General features: G+C 41.0%; 1 protein-coding gene across 9 annotated transcripts in view; it reads right to left on the minus strand.

Annotated features, from left to right (window-relative positions):
* SCAPER (S-phase cyclin A associated protein in the ER) overlaps nt 1–19,811 on the minus strand; it is a 203,665-nt gene that overhangs the window by 106,708 nt on the left and 77,146 nt on the right. For all 9 annotated transcript variants that reach the window (XM_028744781.2, XM_028744780.2, XM_028744779.2 and 6 more), the window contains 2 exons: nt 14,575–14,711; nt 7,479–7,544 (listed from right to left, as the gene is read on the minus strand). In XM_028744781.2, coding sequence (XP_028600614.2) covers nt 7,479–7,544; nt 14,575–14,711 — 203 coding nt within the window. The remainder of the gene's footprint in view (nt 1–7,478; nt 7,545–14,574; nt 14,712–19,811) is intronic.

The following is a 19,811-nucleotide window of genomic DNA, read 5'->3' on the forward strand; positions in this document are numbered from 1 at the left end:
AACACAGTCCCCTCTTCTCCTTGTGGGTGACCTAAGTGCCTGCACAGTCTGTTATCCAGGTGCTAAAAGCTGACGGGTAACGTCAAGGCTCATCTTCCCTTCCTTCCTTCCTTCCTTCCTTCCTTCCTTCCTTCCTTCTGATTCTTTAAACAGCCCCTGGACTGGTCAACCTGCAAATAAGAGGCTCCTTAAAAAGAGGACTGTCATCTATAAAGTCATACATGTGGCTAGGTTGTATCTCCCCCCATGTGCCACTCCCAGATATTTGCCTGGCCCTGTCACTCCTATTTTCTGTTCTGCTGTCAAACCTTTCTATTCTGGAGGGGCTTTGGGTTGGGGGGTAGTTGTGTATTAAGTCCCGGCTAGCTGATTTCTCCTCACTACTGTGGATTCTGCTGTGATTATAATTGTGCTGACAGCAGCTGTTTATTTTGTATTATTAACTCTTTCTTTTTCAGATGTTTAGTGAGCATAATGATAATTTGTAACATCTCCTTATCAATATTTTAACGTATTTTGAGGTTTTGATGGTAAAGCAGCATATAAATCCTGTCCAATAAAAAAATATATATCAGAAGAAATCTCCATCTAAACTGATATATTTAAAAGGTCTCTCAAAGTGGACATAGTAAAAATGGCCTCAATTCAAGAAACAGTTATGAGTGTGTTCTATTGACACCAAATTACTTGCTACTCATGTTTACTTGGAATAAAACCAGTGTGTTTGTGATTACAACCAGTGGTTTTTTTTTCTGGGGGGCAAGCATACCCCTAAACATTTTGTGAATCTTTGTAGAACTTTTGTCCATTTGCTATATTTATTTTTCCCGATTTGAACTATAAAATAGTGATTTTCTTGAGTCAATGAGAGTACCCCTAAACAATTAATTAATTAATTTTAAAAAGCACTGATTACAGCCATTGTCATGATTACCTTAAACTGGCCTTTTAAAGCCGGTCCATTTTTTAAAAGACTGTAGATCCCTGCTATTAGTTTTCTTTTTATCAGCCAGGTACAGGATTGGGGGCTCTCACTCAACTAATGTGTGTTCTGGCTTGACAGATACATTTGAAAATAGTCCTCCTCCCCCCGAAAACAAACCACAGATATAGTCGTAATTGTGCTGCATTCCTTCTGTTTTTCCAGCTATAGTTAAGTCAAAGGGGAGCCTTACAATATTTCCATAATTCTTCAAAGCCCTATCTACCGAGACTTGCATTTCCGCATCCCTAAAGGATTTTTCTCTCTCATATTGCAGAATATAAAGTTACCTTCTCTTAGATAACTCTGATTACAGATGGGTAGCCGTGTTGGTCTGCCATAGTCAAAACAAAAAAAATTCCTTGCAGTAGCACCTTAAAGACCAACTAAGTTAGTTCTTGGTATGAGCTTTCGTGTGCATGCACACTTCTTCAGATACACTCTTCAGATACATTCTTCAGATACATTCTTCAGATACACTCTTCAGATACATTCTTCAGATACACTCTTCAGATACATTCTTCTTCAGTGTATCTGAAGAAGTGTGCATGCACACGAAAGCTCATACCAAGAACTAACTTAGTTGGTCTTTAAGGTGCTACTGCAAGGAATTTTTTTTGTTATAACTCTGATTGTTACAGAATTGCTTAACTTCTTGGAGAACTATGGATTGAGCAGTCTGTGGACTCAAGGAAAGTAGTCATATTCCTTTCTTTTTAAATGCTCATCTAGCCTCCCTATCAATATTGTAGGAACCGTCTGAGGATCTGTCAAACTTAAGACTATGCTGGATTGTGTAGGAAGTTCATTCTTAAATCAGTCTCTATCAAAAAAACTAGGAGGGGGATTTAATTGTGGTTTACTTTAGCTTTCCCCAACGTCATACACTCCCGACACTGCTGGATTTTAGCTCCTCTTATCCCTGATGATTGGCCATGCTGGCCGGGGCTCAGGTTGCTCTGTCGTTCAACAGGTTTTGTACAAAAGACTGCTTCTATCCCAAGGCCTCTCGCCCCTGGGAAGTGGAGAGCTCTCCGTTTTTTGTTTTTTTGTTTTATTGAAATCTAGAGAAGCATCAAGAACTAGCTTTTGGTGATCTGTTTTGTGGGAAAGTCAGAGGAAGCAGGGGGAACTATTTTTAATTTATTTCACAAAATTTATACACTGCTTGATTATAAAGGTAAAAAAGGTAAAGGACCCCTGACAGTTACCGTATTTTTCGCCCTATAGGGCGCACCAGCCCATAGGGCGTACCTAGTTTTTTTTTTGGGGGGGGAATAAAGAAACAAATTTTTATTTCCCCCCCAGGCGCAGGGGTGGGGCGGGGGAAGCCCAAACTTCCCTCGACCCCAGCCCCCAGAACAGGCTGCTATCTGCCTGAAGCCTGGGGCGGGCTGCTATCCCGACCCCTCTCGCTCTCCAGCCTTCAGCGAAAGCCTGCATTCGCCCCATAGGACGCACACAAATTTCCCCTTCATTTTTGGAGGGGAAAAAGTGTGTCCTATAGGGCGAAAAATACGGTAAGTCCAGTCGCAAACGTCTCTGGGGTTGCGGCGCTCATCTCGTTTTACTGGCCGAGTCCACAGTTGTTCGGGGTCATGTGGCCAACATGACTAAGCCGCTTCTGGCGAAACCAGAGCAGCGCACGGAAACTCCGTTTACCTTCCCACCGGAGTGGTACCTATTTATCTACTTGCACTTTTGGTGTGCTTTTGAACTGCTAGCTGGGTAGGAGCTAGGACTCAGCAACGGGGATTTGAACCACCAACCTTCTGATCGGCAAGCCATAGGCTCAGTGGTTTACACCACAGCGACACCTGCGTCTCTGCTTGATTATAACAAAGCAGATTAACAGTGTATGGGTGGGGATAAAACCTCCACCCATCTTGTATCAGTGGTTTGTGGTGCTAGTTTTGTCCCACAAATGCTTGGCAAAAGTTCCCTAATTGGTAGGGTCCCTAGAGGTTCTTGAGTTTCTGCTCATGCAAGAGGCTGTACATGCTCTTCTACCCCAACTTGAACAATGAGCGGACCATGTTAGAAACAGGCTCACTTTCTTAAGCTATTCTTTAGCACAAGGTGCCTGAGTGGGAAATGCCTTATGCCTGGGGAAAGGGATTCATAGCTGAACCCAAGGATAGTCCTACTCAGAGCAGACCCATTAACTTAATGTACCTAAGATAGTCAAGATCATTAACTTCCATGGCTCAACTCAGAGGAGGATTAGCACTGGATACGGCCCCCTGCCTCATTGCCTCTGCATATTCTAGCTGCCCTTTCTGACTCCCTAAACCCCTCCCCCTCTACTTGTCCCAGTATTTGGATCGTAAGCCTTCAGGCAAAACTAGCTTTTTAATAGCCCACCATCCCATGCAGCCCTTCATTTATTTTAAGCACTATAATAGCAGCAGCAACAATCCACACAAGAGTATTTGCATTTGGAATTGATTGAAACATTACCTTTATCAGCACCAAAATCATTTTGTACATTCTATACTGTGATTATAGATTCAAACTTTTTTAGCTTCTTACTTCTACTATGGATTTTGGCAAAATTCCCCCTCCCCATTCCAAAGTAACTTTCTGCATGTCTTTTTCTCATTCACAGGAAGTCAGAGAGTCTCTCAAAATAGAGAGGGGAAACCATCACTCCTTTTAATAATAGCCAATTAAGGTGGTCAGTGCCACCACGACTTTAGGCTTGGGGGGGGGGGAGACTGTCTCCTCAGCCACCTCTTTCCACCCATGCACGCTTCTCGTCTCTCCAATGACAATGGATAGATCACTGCCCAGTTGTTTTTTTATACTGGGTAGTAGATGGCAGCCTATTTGAAGTTGGACATGCCTGGCCTAGAGCATCAATGAAACATGGGGTGGGGAGCAGAATGCCCTGTGAAAGGCATCTTTCTTCTTTTAAACAACTCCACCAGGAAAATGAGAGACAGCGATTTCAGTTTTTCTAATTGCACATATGCATTGTGAATCTCGGGGGTTGTTATTGGGGGAGGTTCTTGCTTCCCCCCCTCTTTGTCTTATTGGCTGTAATTTCCCTTTTTTATTATAGATTTCAATAAACATATTTTCAAAAAGAATGGATAACATGCCATGGAATGGTTTCCAGTTGTACCAAATCAATTCACAAACCTTTCACGGGAAAGGAAGGGGGGGAAATTATGCTCACAATTTCTCTGATTCCCATTTGTTACAAACAATCAACACAATAAAAAGATTAGCTATTGAGAGTCATGATATTAGCAAACAGCTACCCGAAATAGTAAAAACACCCGACAGACCCACTATTTTTGTTAGATGAAATGGGTTAAAAGAAAATACCCAATTTCCTGAAATGATCTTACTAGGAAACTCAGATGTCTCACAGCTGGAACTGAGAAGGAAGCTTCTGAACAATAACGGGCAAGAAAACAGCAAGCTCCAGCTGTCTCACACAAGACCAATTAAATCTTCTGATGGAACCAGTTTTATTAATCAAGAAGAGTTACCTTTTTATCTTTTTCTGTTTGTTTCTCAAACAATTAATTGATTCTATATTTACTGCTAGCTGCTAGGATGGTTAAGAAAAGAGAAATATTTAGGGGTGGGTTAAATAAAGATTAAAAGTATAATCTAATCTGTATCCATTGCTATTGCTGAAAAATGAACTCAGAAATTAAGGTATAGTAGAGGGCAAAATAAAAATAAAAATACTAACATTATTTTATGTATTAACAACAACAACTTGTATACTGTCCTTCATCTGAAGATCCCATGGCAGTTCACAACAGAAAAATACAATAAATAAATAAAACAAAAACAACCCAATAACCACTCTCCCACAAACACATTAAAAAGCCCACAAAATCAGCCAAATGCCTGGTTGAAGGGAAACATTTTTGCCTAGAGCCTAAAGATATGTAATGAAGGTGCCAGGTGAGCCACCCTGGGGAGGGCATTCCGCAAACAGGGAGCCACCATAGAAAAGTCCCACTATCGTGTTGCCCCGCTTTGGACCTCTGATAGAGGAGGCACATGAAGGAGGGCCTCAGGGGATGATTGCAGGAATGTTCAAACATCTCCAATGAAATAGTAACTCTTTAGCCTGAAGGGAAAATATCCTAAGACCTTGAGGACTACATTCTGGCTCTGTCAAATAGATAGATCGATAGATATGTTATTACCCTCCAATATCAATAATACATCCATTCAAAAGCAGACAGGATGCTGCAAGTATACTGTTTACTTTTTGGAGGTTCTTGAAATAAGGGTGGAAGACACACAACACACAGGTGCAGAGGTGGTAGAAAACAGAACTCCACAGACACTGCAACAGTAGCACAAAATTCAGATTTTACTTCTTCCTCTTCCTCAACATTCTGCGCTTTCCCACTAATGTATTTAAAAAGACTGCATGGGAGAAAGGCTTGTTCCTCCATTTGTATATACTGGCAAAACTCCAGAGAACTTAAGTCAAGCTAGAGAGATTTATACTAGGGTAGGTTTGCCAGTGGAAGGAAATTGTGAAATACTGTTAAAACTCTATTAAAAAGTTCTCTCTGTGCTTAGCTTTAAATTATAGTATAAACTACATTCAGGCCATTGATAAATAAAATCGTCCTATCCCCTCACTTCTTCCTTCAATACACCAAATTGGCTTCATGATAAAAAAGTGGGTACTTTAAGCTCTACCTGGCCATAGGAAATACACAGTGGGGGGGGGGAGGGCCAGGAGTAGGTTTTCAAGCCCCTGTCTTGCAGTGGGTTGGACTAGATGGTCCCCAGGGTCCCTATATGAGCCCCATATACCACCACAAGTAGCATATGCTCCAGATACAAGCAAAGCCTCCTCAAATTCTCATTTTTCAATCTCGGGAACCAGAGGATTTTCACCCTTAAAACCACTAGTAGATCTGAAGTTTTGTGATGAAGACTAATCTGAAAAATAATACCCCCCCCCCCCCCCGTATTCATAGGATGGTCAATGGACACATTAGCTGTGTCTGTGTACAGATATTCCCCCACATCCACACTTCTCTGTGAAGCCTTTGGCACAACTTCCTAGAGGCAGGGAAGCTCAGACTCTGGGTCTAACAAGGCCTTCCAGGACTCTGGATCTGGCCCTTGGGACAATGCCTAGGTCCCACCCAGGGCTGCTCCGAGTCCTTCCTGACTGATCTCCCCTGGCTGCAATGTGTTCTTGACGGCAACAATGCCTCTTGCTTGCCTGAATAGAGGGTAGAGGAGTGTGAGTGTGCAGGCATGTGTACACCTCTGATTTTTGCATCCAAAATGTTGCCTACTGAACAAATGCAAGAGTCACATCCATTGTTCTGTACCATTTTTTGCCACGTGGAAGGTTGCCCAGAGGGGAATGAAGCCCTCAGGCTGACAAAACAAGGCAAGGATGGGGGACCTTTCAGTAAGGCCTAAGTCCATGTAACTGAAATGACCAGAGATTTGTCCCTTGCCTCCTCTTCTCATGCTACACCCACAGTCTGTTTTCTATCACTCCTTCTTTGCAAAGCACCACATACTTGGATCCTCTGTATGGTACATTTAAGACTAACCACAAAATGGCTTTTTATCTGTGGGAATTAGCATTTCCCCCTTTTTAGACATGCATTTATGCAGCTTAGCTTTCAAACTATGCCCACAGAATATATGACCGGTAAATGCTTTAACAGGCCAACAAATGACTGTCTTTATGTGCATGGATCAAGTGAGATCAAAGATGTTGTGCATTGTCCTTTATACTATTCACCCAAGGGACAGATTTATTTATTCATTTCATTAATTTCTAGAAGGTCATTCTGAGGGTTTCAAAATTAGATGGCTGCCGACTTATGTGGGCCAGTTACCATATATACTCGAGTATAAGCCAACCCGAATATAAGCCGAGGCACCTAATTTTAGCATAAAAAAACTGGGGAAATTTATTGACTCGAGTATAAGCCGGTTCACCACACCACAAACCTGGTGGTGGTGGCGGCAGCGGCGGAGGAAGAACAAGCAGCCCAAAAGGACCAGCAGCGAGAAAGGGCTCCTTTTGGGCCGCTCATCCCTCTGCCGCCGCCGCCCGCCTCACTCAAGTATAAGCCAGGGAGGGCTTTCTCAGCATAAAAAATGTGCTGAAAAAGTCGGCTTATACTCGAGTATATACGGTAGTTATCTATAAGGTAGCTTTATATGCACCAGCGTAAAAGAGTTACAGACTTTTTTTTCCAAAATCCAAAACTGTGCCGAATGCAAAATAGATTTTTTAATTTAAATTTAATTTAATTTAATTTAATTTAAATGATTTTGGGAACTTTACAATTTTACAATGTGCAGTTCTGATAATTCAACTTACTCCTAATGGTTTGCTTTTGTGATTTAATGGCTGACAAAAACGAAAAATGGCTGACCATATTACATGCACTGAACATCAACATCTTCATCTTCCAGTAACACAATTTTATCTAAGTGCTACATATCAAATTTAAAACAAGGTCTAAATGCTTACTTTGCTTTGTAAGGGGAGTCACAAGAGCCATTTTTTGCTTCCATTATACTTTCATATTCCTTTGCCCTAAGGAGGAAAACATTTTAAAACATTAGTTATAACTCACACAAGGCACCTCGTAGACTTCCTTACAATTTTACTCCTCCCTTTCTTTCATAGCAATGACAGAATAGAAGTTCGGAAGACGGTTCGGAAGCTTCAGCTGGTGCAGAATTCAGCGGCCAGGTTGCTCACAGTTTGAGCATATTGCACCGATCCTGCCCTGATTGCACTGGCTATCAATTCAAAGTAGTGGTTTTGACCTATAAAGCCTTAAACAGCTCAGGCCGCAATACCTCAGAAACCACCTCTTTCCATATGAACCTACCCAGACCCTGAGATCATCTTCTGAGGCTCTTCTTCGTGTACCTCCTCCTTGAGAGGCCAGGAGGGTGGCAACACAAGAACAGGCGTTCTCTGCAGTGGCTCCCCATCTATGGAATGCTCTCCGCAGGGAAGTTCACCTGGTGCCTCCATTATACAGTGGTACCTCTGGTTATATACTTAATTCGTTCTGGAGGTCCGTTCTTAACCTGAAACTTTTCTTAACCTGAAGCACCACTTTAGCTAATGGGGCCACCTGCTGCCGCTGTGCTGCTGAAGCATGATTTCTGTTCTCATCCTGAAGCAAAGTTCTTAACCCAAGGTACTATTTCTGGGTTAGCGGAGTCTGTAACCTGAAGCGTCTGTAACCCGAAGTACCACTGTACACCTTTAGGCGTCAGGCAAAAACGTTTGATTGACATCCTATGCCCTTTTTAAATGTGGATTTTGGGGGGAGGGGGTTGTTGTTTTTATTTTGATTACCGTAGATTCCGGCGTATTAGGTGACTGGGCACATTAGACGACCCCCCCAAATTAGCAGCTGCAATTTGGGGATTTGTCTTATAAGCCCAGTCGCCTAATATGCTGGGCAGCTCCGTGCCGGGAGAAAGCCACCCGGTGCAGAGCTGAGCCCGCCGCCAGCTGCTGCAGCTTCGGAGCTGCCGTAGCAGGGGGGGGGGGGCAGGGGGCGGGCTCAGCTCTGTGCCACCCATACCCAGCGTATAAGGCGACCCCCAACTTTTTAACCTCTTTTCTGGGGTTAAAAAGTCGCCATATATCTATTTTGTGATTTTATATTTCTGTTTTGTTCTATGAACCACCCTGAGACCTCCAGGTATAGGGTGGTATATAAATTCAATTAATAACAACAACAACAACAACTACTACTACTCTAATAGAAATTAGCAGGCATCCTGGAAAACTAGACTAATTGTAAGACCATTTCCCCCATCGACAGCATTTCCTGATACTTGGAGAAGACACTGCTCTCGTTTTAGTAACTGTCTGATGAAACATTTGAAGCATCTATAATTATCATAAGCATTAACTACAAGAGAGGAAAACACACTTCTAGCATTAAAAAGGTATGTCTTCCAATTGATAACAGAATTATTAATTGGTTGACAGTGTTTTAATCACTTGGGTTCCATTAATGTTTTGTGGCAGAATAACAGGGTTAGCAATTGATGCAATTACAAGAGCCCCCCCCCCCCGTCCCCTGCCCACAGGAAAGCCCTGTATGAATGGCTGTTTCTCTTAAGAGAAATGTAAGCAGGAGTCAGCAGTACAAACCTGTTCAGACAATTAAAAGTATTCAGGTTTATGTTGGCAAAATGCCAACATGCTGGAGACAGAGGCAAACGCTCCTTTTGACACAGCTTAACTCTGTTCAATCTGGCTTGGGACAAGATGTGATTCACCAGCCCAGCCAACGACTCAAACAAAGCCTTGGCAAAATTAAATTCAGAAGATACTTTGATGATTTAGGAATGTTTAAATTCTCAGCTCCTGCAAACAGAGCCCAGAGGTGAAACAAATAAACTAAATGGTAGTAGCATTTCATTGGGGAAAAGTACACCAAAAAAGCTAAAAAAGAAAAGCAGAAAAGGAAACAGACCAGCAATTGCATGTGTTATAGTCACGAAAGCAAGTTTTGTAGAACCCTTAGTTGCAAACGTGACCCTCTTTACTAGCAACCGTTTCCAATTTTGTGGAATTATTTCTGGTATGGGCTGCTGCTCCCTGTGTTGCTGATCACTGTTCGCCTTTGAGTTTCTGCAGACTGACTGTATCAGGGTTCACCTTTTTTTTGATCTATAGTGTTCACTATGGCTTTTAGTACTTTTGTCATTACCTACTTATAAGAAAAGTGGGGCATACATTTTTGCAATAAATAAGCAAACAAAGGAATTATTGCAACACTTAACTGTGACTGAAATGAATTTGCATTTGCTTAGTTTTCTCCGGGTTACATTATTCTTTTGCTCTTCCTCCAAGGAGCTCAGGGAAGCTTATGTGGTTTCCCCTTTTTTATCCTCACATGAAGCATTTGAGTGAAAGTGAGGCTGAGAGAGAGAATGGACTTAAGGATGCCCAATCAGGCACGGATTTAAACCCAGGTCTCTTCCTCTCCAATACTAACCACTATATCAGAGTGGTTTTCTGCCCAGAATGGAAACTGGGGAAAGGATGCACCAATCCTGTAGCTCACTCACAATTACTTAACTTTGGTAAGCAAGTTATGTCTGTACTGCCTTATGTTTCGGCAGATTTTGTGGCAATTAAATGTGTTTGTGGGAAAGGGGTTATTGGCTTGTTTGTGTTTTATGCTTTTTGTATTTTTCTGTTGTGAACTACCCTGGGTTCTTCAGATGTTGATGATGATATTAATATTAATAATAAGAATAATAAGAAGTAATCAATGTAAACAGAGCCCAAACTGCAACATTTTCAAATTAAATTACACATCCAATGCAGCAGTTGCATTAATAAACTTAGATATTACTTTCTATCAATACCATGGGACGACCATCCGTCATGGATGCTTTAGCTGAGATTCCTACATTGCAGGGGGTTGGCTACATGACCCTTGGGCTCCCTTTCATCTCTGCAATTCTATGATTCTAAATCCAACTAAGTCATACTCACAATGGAGGTAAGTTACTTATGCATTGTTTAGAATGTGTTGATGCTGAGCATCACTAATGTTAGATAGCCACCAGGGAGATCTTGACAAAACGTATCTGGTCTAAGGCTATGGCTTTAAAATACATAAATTCATAGTCATCAGTGCCCATTAAAGATATCCCCCTTTGATGTTGTGAAGGAGGAAAAAATCATGTAATTGCACTTATTATTTACTCTCTCTTTCTAGTCATCTCCCAAACCTGTGAGATTCTATCAGCAAATTGGGTGTACCAGACAGACAGGCATGGGTGGGTAAGTAGGGAGAGGCAGAACTATGAAAAGCTCTTAAGTCAAGGATGAAAAGCTTGACCTTTATCTAGCAGGAGAAAGGAAGGATTCGGAGAGAGAGAGACATGACATGATTAGAGTGACAAGCAAGGAAGTTGATTTTCAAGTTTGCACAAAGTCAGTGAGAAGCAGCTTTTGTATGTTCTGCAAATATTTATCTTCACTAAATTCTTGCCCTGGGCTATCCTTTGCCCCTTAATTATCTTCCTTGATTAGTTCATAGTTTTCCTGTTGCTGGCTGGCAAGTGATTTTTTATTTCTTTGGCTAACTCAAGATGCTAAGCACCATTTTTCAGTCCAACAGCAGGATTAATTTCAAATTTGCTTTGCTATTTTTTCGCATATGAGGCTTGCTTTGCTCAGAAGGGCACTATTTCCTGTTTTCCTTCAGTTCATGTTTTACCTCTAAAGGTGAGTACATTTTAGAATGTTGTTTCTAAATGCTGGTAAAAGCTGCTTAACTAGAAAGTGACATTATGAAGTTAGTTCAGATAAGCAATCTATTTCTTCATCAAACCAAAACCGCTATCAAAATCTTAGGAAAGTAGAAAGTTTTATATGCAGTCTGCAAGAGAAAACCACAGGCAAATCACATCAATTGACTTCATTAATGCCATGCCATTTGCCTACAATTTAGAATTTAGTTCGTCAGTCACCAATTTGCTGTGTGCATCTTGAAGCACTATTTTGATAGCGTCACATACACGTTAATATGGAATAATTTACTTTGCTATATATCAGCAGTAACAGCACCTGCTTAATGGCTTCAGGTTATAAATATTATTAATAAGACCAAGAAAACTTCTTAAGAGAATAGATATCTCATTGATCAAGGGCTGTCCCTTCATTCACCTCTGCCATTACGGGTAGTTGCATATTCTGGTTTTGATTTAAGATCTAACAACTGGGTCCACTTACTTGCTTGTCCTCAATTTTTAATATGTTATTATTTTTAAAATGTTACCATTTTCTTAATTTCTGAAGTGTGCTTAACATTACAAGTTCTTAAATTGGGCAGGTTTTGCTTTATGATGTGTCTTACAATAAAGGTAGCAGAACAGCTACAAATGCATACTTAGATGAATGATGTGGGCAGCTCACCTCCAAGCCTATGTTGTAGATGGATTAAGAGCAGGTCTTGCTCTTCAACCTTTTACTTGCCTCCAGCTAATTAATTTCTTTAAATTTGAAATCTAATCAAGTTCCATTTTAACAATCTCCAACTATTTCTTCATCTAACAATTCCGCTTACAACACAGCCCTATGCATGTTTACACAAAAGCAAGTCCCACTTGGTTCCAAGGAGCTTAAAAGGTAAAGGTACCCCTGCCCATACGGGCCAGTCTTGACAGACTCTAGGGTTGTGCGCTCTATAGGCCAGCGTTGTCCGCAGACCCTTCCGGGTCACGTGGCCAGCGTGACAAGCTGCATCTGGCGAGCCAGCGCAGCACACGGAACGCCGTTTACCTTCCCGCTGGTAAGCGGTCCCTATTTATCTACTTGCATCCGGGGGTACTTTCGAACTGCTAGGTTGGCAGGCGCTGGGACCGAACAACGGGAGCGCACCCCACCACGGGGATTCAAACCGCCGACCATACGATCGGCAAGTCCTAGGCGCTGAGGTTTTACCCACAGCGCCACCCGCATCCACCTCCAAGGAGCTTACTTCCTAGTAAATTGTGTTTAGAATTAAGCACTTAAAACCAAGAAAAAGAATCTTCTCACATTTCACTGATTATAACCTCTTTAATTTACGAGCCATGAGCAATCTCCTCCTTAATATGCACAGTATTTACCATTGCTGCCAATGTGCCAAGTAGTAAGCTAAAGGTACAGCAAGAGATGTGTAATTAAAATTAAATGTACATACACTTAAACCTCTAATCCTAAGGATGCACACACATTGTTTGGAGTTAGTTTAAGCCTACTCTTTCAGTTTTACCAGATTCTCAAAGTAGGGTACAATTTAAATATTTTTGCAATAGAACTAAAATTGCAAGCAGAGACAAAATTAAATCAAGGGTCAGCATTGGAAACAAAAACTATAGGTAAAAAGCCTATCTAAAAAGGAAAGGCCTTCAAAACCTGCTCAAAAGGGGACATTTTCCCCCAATTGCCCCACAGTGCTAAGAAAGTGATTCCAAAGCTTAGAGGCCAACACCAAACAGGCTCATGTGGCAGCAGCCAGCAGCCTTGCAAATGGCAAGATCGCCAGCAGGTTCTTATCCCCATATTTTAGTGACTGGGAGGGGATTTTTGGAAAGCACACTTAAAAGAAGTAAGTGTCATTAGGCTCAACAGGGCTTAATTCCAGTTCAGCTACAAATTATTCTATAGGCTATATTTGCTGCTCAAATAACAAAAAATAATAACCTTACTGGTCACAGAAACTAAAAACAAGCCATGTTATTGTACAGCTGATGGTATAAAGAGAGAATATATTTTCAGTAATTCCCCCTCCCTCCTGCAGCATCCCCTGTCCCTGCCTCTCTGTTCTGGGGGCTTCAGTGGGAGGAGAAATTGCCAAATATTGCTTCCCTCCCCATTTTTACTGATGAAAGACTCACCATTAGTGGAGTGACACCATTGGCTACAACCCCAAAGGCTACGGTCTAAACCACCTGTCCCTGCTCTATAGCAGCCTTTGGCAACCTTGTGTCCTCCAGATGTTTTGAACTATGGCTGTGCTACCTGGAGCTCATGGGACTTGTAATGCAGAACATCCGGAGGGCACCAGGTTGGCAAAGGCACTCAAGACTATTAACTGCAGAGTCCTACTGAATGTAACATGCAAAATTACGCCACTGTAAATACCACACTTTAACAGTGAATAGTTGCAAAAATGCTAACTTATCTAAAAGATTTGTGTGCTAAATGATAAGCCTATTCATTGACATTGGCCACTGAGTTGAAAAATGAAGAAAATCCTGACATCAGAGGAACAGCTATGTGAATGCAAAACAATTTTTATTACAATGTAATAAAACAGACAACAAAGCTGCTGAACAGATTCACTGTCCTTTTGACAATTAAGAAGAGCTGTGCCAATATTTCATTGCTTATGATTGATTCCAACCAAGGGAAAGGAATCTTTTAAAGAGGAAGATATTTAACAAAATTAACAATATCAATTGTGTGTGTGTGTTGGAGCGGAGATGACCCTCTGATGGGGACACCGTTGCAGCGCCACGGCTCATGACAGAACGATGCCTCATTCCATCCTGAAACACAGATGTCACATTTTAGGCCAATGACAAAGGGCAGGTCTGACAACTCACTTTCCATTTAAAGATATTTCTAACTTTTCCTTGTTGTGGCAGGCAACAAAATGGATTAAACCCAGCCTGGGGATTTGACACTCCAGCCGACAGGCTTCTATTTGTTGATTACTATTGATTTTCTTTGATACTTCATTTTAAAAATCAATAGCCAGGAAGAAAAATAGTCATGGTTTACACATACTTAAACATACTATTGTATGCTGGAAGAGGCTACAGTTTTGGCAGGGCTCTAGCATCCAATTACGAGGAAAGCTCTTAACAGGTGAAAGAAAGGGCTCTAGATCGATATTCCGTTTTCTTCTTCAATCAGAGAAAGTGGCCATAAATTAGGCTCATCAGTGTTATTTTCAAGATGTTCCTGAAACAAATAACTTCAAAAGGTTTTTTAAAAAATATTTTATAGCATTTTTTTTTTGAAGGACGAAAGAAAAAACAAGCTTTACATATGGCAAAGCTAGATGAATCTCCCCCAATACCTTGAGTTCATCCGTGCCTTCAGTTTCTTAGCCTTCCTTTTTGATTTCTGTCTCTCTTCACCATCTTTTAAGGGCTCTGCTGGGATTGAACTTTCTACTACTATGTCCACAATGTACTTCTTCAATGACAAATGCTCCTGGAGGAAATAAGGAATCAGTGTTTAACAGAGAAAGTATGGGGGGGGGGGTATTTTAAAAAGCAATAAAATATTATTTCCACTGCATCAAAAAGAGACCATTTTAAAATGTTAAAAAACTACCAGTACATGCTTAAAGAAAATATGCAAGATGATGATGAAAAATGATAGAAGAATCGCAGGCTCAAGGCCAGTTCAGAAATTCAGTTTTGCTCCCATGCCATGCTTGGCAGATGAAGGCATGAATTGTGCTCTCCAGTACCCACCATCGCTGCAGCTGAACCATGAGCCACCATGATCATGGGAAATGGACAAAAAGTGGGTTATGTAACATTTCCACATGAAAATCTAAACAGTAACAGTATTGCAAATACCTTTGTTAGGAATAACTAATCTATTACAAAGCAATGACCAGCTCTCAAGTGAACGAACTCTTTCCTTGAGGTTTGAGGTCAGGAATCTGTTGAACGGATTCAAGTACAGTGGTACCTCGGGTTACATATGCTTCAGGTTACACAGTCCGCTAACCCAGAAATAGTGCTTCAGGTTAAGAACTTTGCTTCAGGATAAGAACAGAAATTGGGCTCTGGCGGCGCGGCAGCAGCAGGATGCCCCATTAGCTAAAGTGGTGCTTCAGGTTAAGAACAGTTTCAGGTTAAGAACGGACCTCCGGAACGAATTAAGTACTTAACCTGAGGTACCACTGTACTCATGTTGAATAGATCAAAAGGTACTTCCTCCCAAACGTACATTTATTTATATTATTTTTAAAGGAAGATTTATAAACCACTTAGATCACATTCATGGTGTACAACAGGAGCATGGAACTTTTTTCACCCTGAGGGCCAAATTCCCTTGTGAGCATCCTACCAGGCATGGGATACCAGTGATGAGTGTGGGCAGAAGCAAAACCCGTCAGAGCAACAGATGTGACGCTGGCTTTTGGCCAGGAGGCCACACTCAAGTCATGCAAATTCAGAGGTTTCTACCCACACCTCTCTCCATCTGGGCAAGGAAGAGGCATCATCACAGGCCAAGGACTTATTCTAGGCACACAAAGGCACTCAGAGAGGGGGAGGAACAAGACCAGGACTGCAGGCAAGCAGGTGCCCCAAGTCAAAAACTGGTCTGGTTCAGCACCTGACTGGAGTCAGCAGCTTTTTGGGAATGGGTGGAACTCAACTGGCCCCTCATGTCACCTGGTCCTTGCTGCACTGTTAGCTGCAATACCACCCCTGGCCATCTGCAGTGATGGTGCTCCAAGCCAGAAGCTCCCTTTTCCTGCCCCCAGCCAACGGTGGTGCAGAGAGTAAATAGTGGCTGGACTTTGCTGGTTTGATGCCCCTGGTGTCCTACTGACAGCTAGAAACAAAAATGTACATCAGCCCCTTGGGTTGTCAACCTGCAATTAAGCTCCCTGGCATTACTCCCTATTTATTTTAGTTTCTTCTGAAAGCAGAAGGAAGGAAATGTTAATCCCCTTCTCTGAAACATGTACCTTCACATGTGGGTCACCACTAAATCTAAGGTGACATTACCTGCCCCCCCCCCCGTATGCTCAGCAATAACTGATAAACACTCTGCCTGTTAGGTGGAAATTATGAATGAGGTATGACCTCCTCTAACTCCTCACGTGTCTTTCCTGATCTAATCTGAGACCCAACAGACATCTCTATCCGAACGATAAGAATACAGCACACACATTCATTCATCTTAACGGGCGCTTGAACAAAAAGGGGTTTCCCAGAGTTCTCGGCTTTCAGCTGCAGCAGCTCAGATTAATCTCAAACTTCATCTTTCTAAATCAGAAGCAGAATAATAACACGTTGCATCACATCCAACTGTCACTTCTTCAAGAAGCAGATCAAAGTGGGGGATTATCAGCAGGGGCAGATCTAATATCTAAAGGGGGGGGGGGGAGAAAAGGACATCCAACCAGAAGCTCAAAAAGTATCAAATATCAATGGCAGATTGTGAATCTTGGAGCTGCCATGCGGTGCTATGCTTCACTGGCTATCACGTCCAGCTAAATTCACGGAAATCTACCTTGTGAACACTTCACTTATTGGAAATTAGCAAAGTTCAACACAGAAAAAGATGGTGCCCGCATATGCAAAGTAACTGGAGGTCCTACAGTGGTATGATATTCAAAAAATTGTGCTAATCTTCCCCAAGCTTTTACTTAAGGAGAAATATAGCTTGCAAGGAAGTCTCGTGCACACTCTGTTCCAGATAAGATAAGAGTTGAGACCCAAACAGAATTAATCTTGTCCAGTTTTTTTCTTTTCGTAGATCAAATCAACAGGACATACCACCAACACTTTTGGAAGTCCCACTGGTTTCAAAATTAGTTTGCCATGCAGAACTGGGAGCAGGGAGGGGGCAGTTTGGTCTGAGAAGTCCCACAGGCCCCATGGACACACAGACCTGGCCCTGCTGTTCTTGCAATCCTGGGCATCTTTGTTTAATTGTTTATTTTATCACCAACCACACTTATGTATGCAGTTTTTGGAAGTAAAAGGAGATAAAACTGAATGTTTAAGTGACATGAGATACTGCTCTACCCATTCATATTATCATAGCCGTTGACATACAGCTTGTCTGGTTCTGCAATACATGGGTCACCTGCTAGTAAAAAATGATGAATGCCCCAACCTCCCATTGAAATCAGGAAGCCGTCAAGCCTTTATCAATCCCACATGGGCACAAGCCGAGCAAAGGGAAACACTGTTAAGTTAAACTTCTGCTTCAATTTCCCATCAAAGTCAAATGTGCTTAAAAGACTCATTCAATGGGAAAGTTATCCTTTCTAGATTGTGCCCTACAAATACCATATATAATGGTTTTAGCCCACATCTAAAGGAAAGCCATTAAATCTAGGTTGATTTTAACTATATTTCATAGCATTATTCTTTCTTTGTCACTTGATAAAGAGAATCATCCATCTTTTGTTTAGTTTATAAATATTTGCAGAAATACTTCTTGATGCCCTCTTCTAGACCTCAGGAAATATACTGCAAAATGTCAGCTTCTATTTCCTAAAGCATTACTTAACATTTATCAAACACCTAATAGACTACTATGCACAAAAGTAAACTGTAATAGTCCCTCATCCAGAGGCCTACCCTTTAAGACATGCACAGGGGTCATGTAACATTTACTATTTTTAATAGTTTTAACTGTTAACTTTTTAACCTGACATGTTTTGTTGTATATTTCAATTATGGTTGTTTTTAATGCTTTGATGGAATTGTTTTACTGTGAATTTTAATTATGTATGGCTGTTATGGTAATTTTATACTTGTAAACACCACAGAAGTCAGTTTTCCATGTAAGTAATATATTAATTTCAAATTTCAAATTTCAATAGCAGAAGGTAGGGAAGAAAAACCTAGTGCATTCTGTTTCATGTGTGAGTACACTAACACTTTCTGAAGAAGTGTTTCTATAATATTCTGGTAAGCAAAGGCACCACTTAGTATTGTAAACTCTGGAAACAGCAGAGGTTATTTGAAGCAAATACTTCTTAGAAACATCAGTGATCACTTTTATGATTACACCTTTATCATAAAAGCGAAACATGACTGAATCACATTTGAAAGCCCCACATGGTATTGCTATGAAGCTGGAAGAGATTTTGAACACAAAAATGGCTTATAGGAAGTGAAAAATGACACACACACACACACACACACACACACACAATGGAAGATGCTGAATATTGTTTTGGTTCTTTATATTCTTCTAAGGACAAAAAAATACTGATGTGCATAAATACTTTCATGAATGATATATAAACTCAGATTTATGTAAACTTCATTATTCTAATGCATTTATAATCATCTGAATGCAGTTGAATAGAAAAGTTAGACTTTACACTTCAGATGAAGCTTACAAATAGATTACAGCTCGGCATATTAAAAAAGCATGTCAAACAAAGAAATGATAATTTCCCTGAAAATGCGTGTCAGCTGTCTTATTAACAAACTTTCCCCAGCTAGCACAACAAGAGCAGGCTGGGGCCCGGGGAAAACTGCGCGCCAGAGCCCCCCCCGGGAAAAACAAATGCAGTACGGGCCCTCCTCTGCTGGGAAATATTATTGTTGTTGTTGTTGTTGTTGTTGAATTATTGTTATTGTTGTTGTTATTATATTTCATATTTCATATTTTTAATATTATCATTATCATACTTTCTTCTTCTTCTTCTTCTTCTTCTTCTTCTTCTTCTTCTTCTTCTTCTTCTTCTTCTTCGAACTGTAATCGTGTCCACGCAGGAGGCCTGAACCACTGAAGGGATGCAGCCTTGGCCCTAAACCAGGGACCTGATAACCAGGCCCTCTGAGCCCCGCAGTGAAATCAAAAACTGCCCATGAGTCAAAATTACTACCACTACATTCTTCATCCTTTAATTATATAAATAACCCCCCCTTTTTTTCATAAAACCATTAGTTTTTGTTTTTTAATTCATTGTTACACATTTACTATAATTACTCACTTATTTTTTTACTATTCTTCATTTTTAAAATATATTTTTTATCCCTTCTTAATTTTTAATATACAGTTGTACCTTGGATCCTGAACGCCTTGCAAGTCAAACGTTTTGGCTTCTGAACGCCAAAGTGAGTGTTCCGCTTTGCGAAAGTTCGAACATCCGACGTGGCTTCCGAGTGGCTGTAGGAGCTTCCTGCAGCCAATTGGAAGCGGCACCTTGATTTCTGAACATTTTGGAAGTCGAACGGACTTCTGGAACGGATTCCGTTCGACTTCCGAGGTACCACTGTATATATATTTATATACCACTGTATATATCTTTTAAATTATTTTTCCCCTTTTTAATTTTTTCCATTTAAAAGTCTGCTCTTTCACTCTCACTACATCTTATTTCTACCTTTTATTTTTTAGATTCCAACACCTCAACATTTTAAATATTAATTTAAACTTTTTAAAGTCCCTACGTTTTCATCCCCCTCTCCTGCTTTTTTTAATCACACGTTATTACACTCTTCTTTTCCACTTCTTTCTCCCCCTCTCAATACAGAAACAAATAAAAAGATCACACACACACACACACACACACACACACACACACACACTTCCCCA

Source organism: Podarcis muralis, chromosome 9 (genome assembly GCF_964188315.1).
Source record: "Podarcis muralis chromosome 9, rPodMur119.hap1.1, whole genome shotgun sequence".
In the NCBI taxonomy this organism is placed as follows: Eukaryota; Metazoa; Chordata; class Lepidosauria; order Squamata; family Lacertidae; genus Podarcis; species Podarcis muralis.